This window comes from Cyprinodon variegatus, unplaced genomic scaffold (assembly GCF_000732505.1).
Source record: "Cyprinodon variegatus isolate N-32 unplaced genomic scaffold, C_variegatus-1.0 Scaffold1075, whole genome shotgun sequence".
NCBI classification, from domain to species: Eukaryota; Metazoa; Chordata; class Actinopteri; order Cyprinodontiformes; family Cyprinodontidae; genus Cyprinodon; species Cyprinodon variegatus.
This window is the reverse complement of record NW_015151528.1, coordinates 90126-94783: the sequence shown is the minus strand read 5'-3', so window position 1 is coordinate 94783 and position 4658 is coordinate 90126. Positions and strand designations below refer to the sequence as shown.

The following is a 4658-nucleotide window of genomic DNA, read 5'->3' as shown; positions in this document are numbered from 1 at the left end:
ACTGTAACTTTGAGCATCAATAAAGTGTTTACATTTAAACTCAAAACATTGTTCTTGAAAGCTGTTACACCAGTAGCCCTGAGTTAATATATGATTCTGTAAAAAAATATATTGATATCATTCATAGGTGAGTAGTGCCAGAAGAGGGCAGAGGGTTGAGATGATGCAAGTTTAAAACCTGTTAAAGTTGTTTAAAAAATCATAACATTTCTGAAATGTGTTCAGTATTTAATTATATTTATTGTTTTATACTTACCTTGTAGCATGCGCAGCGCTTTGGAAACATTTTGTTGTTTAAATGTGCTACATAAATAAATTGGATTGGAAGTATATAAAAAAGTGACAATAATAATAGAGAACAATTGGCGTAACGACTCAAGAATAGGCCAGTAAGCAACATTATCTGGTGGGGCCCCATATGAAGTACAACACCCCTTCCACTCACCGCCGCCACTGCCGTAGACAACTGACCCAAAATGTGCCCCATATACATACACACTTCATCACATTTATTCTGCTGTAAAATTAGTCTTATCGGGCTACCTTGAGTTTCACAGCCCCCCTCCTCACCCACGCGCTCTCCATTCATCTCCTGGTCGCAATTTTTACTCACTGTAGCAGCAACGTCCACCTCTCCCTTTTATGTTCCTTGAAAGAATGTGTTTATTTTGGGGAGTTTTTTCCGTTCTTCCAGCAGCTCTTCTTTGCTTTTTCATTTCTGGAATCCGCCTAAGTACCTCTTTTTTGGTATCAATCGTCGCTAACGCATTGTACCTAACGGTTATGGTTCTAATCTACACTCTGGATTACCCATAATTCCAAGTCGTAGTGTAAAAAGTTAAATACTCAAATATATCGTTCTTTTAAGGTCTTAATTTTGGTTTGAAACATATATGAGCATATTTCTTACCAACCGTCTAATGAACTATACACAGTTATTAACATAGTAATTAAAAGTACCACTGTCTATTGGTGTCATGTTTAAACGGCTCACCATCATGTTGAAATCTGGCATGTATTGGGGTATAAATACGGTCCGGTCAGTTAATCTAGTATCAGGTGGGTTTAAGAGGAATTTTTCGCACCATTACATCTGCAAAGAGACGTCCTAGTCCACAATTGCGTCGGGGGCCAACCAGGCGTCAGTGACGGGGCCCCTAAGCAACTGCAGTCTCTGCTTACCAATAGTTACGACATGGGGAGAGTTAGTTGTTAATTAGTTATTTAAGCGGGCTTATGCTATGATACAATGGAAACCTCTTTTGTAGATAATATAGAGAAGGGAAACAGAAGTCTTTGCAGTCTTAAGCAAATGAAAAACTTTGAAGAAAAGGGAACTAACCTGGGACAGCAGAGACTGGGTAAAGGGAAGTGCTGCAGATGCCAAAGACCTTGTCCTTTCTGCAAGCAGCAGCTCTGAACCAATCACATCTTTGGGACTTATGATGTCCCAGTCCTCCATTACTGGACCTGAAGTCAAGTGAAAAGCATAGGAGATGGTTCTTTTATAATTCTTTTTAAAGGAAGGTACATCATCTTAATGCTTTTTTTTTTTAAAGCTGAACTGGTTTTCTTACTTTCCTCAGAAGGCTTCACATCCATCTTGAGCTGCAGGAACGGTTTGGCAGCACTCATAAATGCAACATCCAAATCCCAGTCAGATAGGAGAGACAGGTACATTTCAACGCCGCTCCGATCTCGAGACAGGTAACTAACACTGAAATTCTGCTTCCTATTTCACATTAAAGACAAGATGTTTGAGCCACACATTGAAACTTGTTCAAGTGAACTCCAAAAGAGATGCTCAACCTGATGCCTCTTACCCATTTAGATTAAAGGCTCTGATGAGGATATGCTGCAGCACCTCCAGAGATGTTATCTGAGGATCAACAGCAAATGAGCGAAACTCCACAGGAAGTGCTCCATCACATTTCTGAAAGAAATCCCATCACAATCTCTAAAATACTTCAACAAATTTTCATGTTATATACAAAATAGTGTTTGTGTTAATATAAGTCTATAATTCTAAATTAAGTTATTCGGGAATGATACAGAAGCATGAAAAGCTAAACATTCATTACATCTAAATGGAGGGGATTACTGCTTCACCCGCCGTTATTCATTAGTTTCCCCACAAATCGGGTAAGTCATTCATAACTGTCACATCTAGAGGTTATTTGATCAACATGAAACGCAAGGATGTGGACTGAAATGAATGGATTATGCAGGAGTTTGTATGCCTACAAAACAAGAGTTAAAAAAATCCCAAAAAGTTGTGTTTCATTCCACATTTTTAATGGTGGAATTAAATAGTAATATATATTTATGAATTTGATTTGTAATTTTATCCATCCATCTTCTTCCGCTTATCCGTGGTCGGGTGGCAGGGGTAGCAGCTTCAGTGAGGAGGCCCAGACATCTCTCTCCCCAGCCAGCTCCTCCGGGGTGGTCCAAGACGTTCCCAGGCCAGCCAAGAAACATCCTCTCCCGCGTGTCCTGGGTCTCCCCCTGGGCCTCCTCCCAGTGGGACCTGCCTGGAGCACGTCACCAGGGAAACGTCCAGGAAGCATCCTAATCAGATGCCCGAGCCACCTTAACTTTCTCCTCTTGATGTGAAGGAGCGACTCTACCCTGAGTCCTCCCTGGATGACTGAGCTCCTCACCCTATTTCTAAGGGAGAGCCCAGACACACTACGGAGAAAACTCATTTCAGCTGACTGTATCCGGGATCTCATTCTTTCTCATTCTTTACTCAAAGCTAATGACCATAGATGAGGGTGGGAAAATAGACCGACCAGCAAATTGAGAGCTTTGCCTTTTGGCCAGTGGTGTCAAAAGTACACACATTTGTTTCTTAAGTAGAAGTATAGATACTGCAGTTTAAAAATACTCTGGTAAAAGTTGAAGTATCAACTTGACCCCTCGCGACCCCACTGGGGATTAAGAGTGTTAGAAGATGGATGGATGGTTGGATAACCCAAATGATCAGCTGGAGGAAGATGATTTTTCTGGTCTTGTTGGGTCTCTCCTTCCATTGCACACACCACACTATGCCTAGTCATTTGTTTTCAGTTCCATGCACAGATAGTATTTTGCTTGTATAAAATTGGAATATGTGGATGTTTATTAAGTGTAGTAATGATGAGTGAAATGCTGTGATCAGCAGCAGGTTATTTAAAATGCAGCTGATTCTACTTTCCTGCTTCATTCCCGCACCCCATTGAAGTGATAGGATACATAAGAACACAGAAATTATTGAACAACTAGGTTTAAAACAAATATTAATATTTACTCAGTTTGTCAAACCAGATTTTCAACTACCCGATGATTGCAATATGAAAGAAAAAATTTACAATTTGAATCTCTGTAATATCCACTGGTCATGGAATTAAAAAAACAAAACAACAACAACAATACTGCAACCAGCAAAAGCAGATTCCCTCTTCTCAGCAGAAAACAACAACAATGGATGTCGTGTGCGCGCATGCACGTAGTTTCTCACCAAGGAGATGACGTCAGTGCCCTTTTATTGTGATCATTGTGAATGTCTATAGATCACAAATGAATGTTGTTTACGTTTCAGCTGTGGCCTTCCAATATGATCAATGAAATGAGCTGATAATGAGAAATATCGATGCGGACCTCGCGCTGCGACAGCAAACAAAGCATGCAGCAAACGGACAATAAGGACGTGGACAGTCTCTGGATTCAGTTAGCTATAGTCGGACCTATAGGGATCGTTGTGTCCAGAATAACCTGCAGTGGCTAAGCGCTGTTAACGACGTAAACACAACGAGGACCGGCCGGGGGTTAACGGCGTAGTTAGCTCTGGTCGGCAGAAATGTGCCCATTAAACAGCCTACCTTGACTTTAACTCGAACAACCCCCCTCTCCTCTTCGCCCGCCATTTTAAAGATCACCTTTGGAAACAGAACAGCTCGTTTTAGGATGTCTCTCCTGTAGCATTGACTCGATCAGCGATACATGATGGTGCTACTGTATGAACGAGAGAGCTCTTTCTGTTTAGGTCTATACGGGAAGTTTGTGTTGGCAACATCGCCATCTGCTGATTAAGGTATCTTCTTCTTATGTGACGTTTAATGGCGAATGGCAAACAATTTAAAAGTGCATTACCGCCACCTACTGGTATGAATTGTGGAAAAAAATGACAGTATACTAAAAAATCAATGTATCTACTTTACTTTATATCAATAATATAAGAACCCAACGTCATCTATATTTATCTAATATAATTACTATCTATGATTAACAATATCATATAAATTTCAGTTCATGCAGCTCTCTTGATATATTTGATTCCCTTGCCCTGATTATTTATTTCATGCTTTTCTGGGCCCCATGAGAACACACTTGCCCCCTCCTGGCCTCCTGGTAAATTTGGTCCAGATCCGCCGCTGTTCCTCACCTTCACTAGACCTGGATATACTTAAGTATATTCTGCTGTAAGATTAGTCATATATTTTTGTTTTTTTACACAAGGAATCAACCTCTGCTGTTTCACAGGATGCACAGCTTTGAGTGGTAACTAGGTGACTGCCAGAGAGTAACCCAGAGAAACTTATCAGACTGACCCAATCAGCTCTCTGACAACCAGTCGCCTGGAACGCTGGTTGAACAGAGCATCTCTTTGGACAGAT

At 40.8% G+C, this 4658-nt stretch overlaps 1 protein-coding gene across 2 annotated transcripts in view; it reads right to left on the bottom strand.

Annotated features, from left to right (window-relative positions):
* The window catches only part of tbc1d25 (TBC1 domain family member 25), a 20307-nt gene extending 16225 nt beyond the window's left edge, over window positions 1–4082 (bottom strand). Inside the window, exons 1-4 of one of the 2 annotated variants that reach the window (XM_015400128.1) lie at window positions 3864–4082; window positions 1824–1933; window positions 1578–1732; window positions 1343–1470 (exon numbers count right to left, since the gene is read on the bottom strand). In XM_015400128.1, the coding sequence (XP_015255614.1) occupies window positions 1343–1470; window positions 1578–1732; window positions 1824–1933; window positions 3864–3908 (438 nt within the window). In that variant the 5' untranslated portion in view covers window positions 3909–4082. The remainder of the gene's footprint in view (window positions 1–1342; window positions 1471–1577; window positions 1733–1823; window positions 1934–3863) is intronic. The other variant, XM_015400129.1, reaches the window with a different exon arrangement.
* Between the last annotated feature and the right edge of the window lie 576 nt (window positions 4083–4658).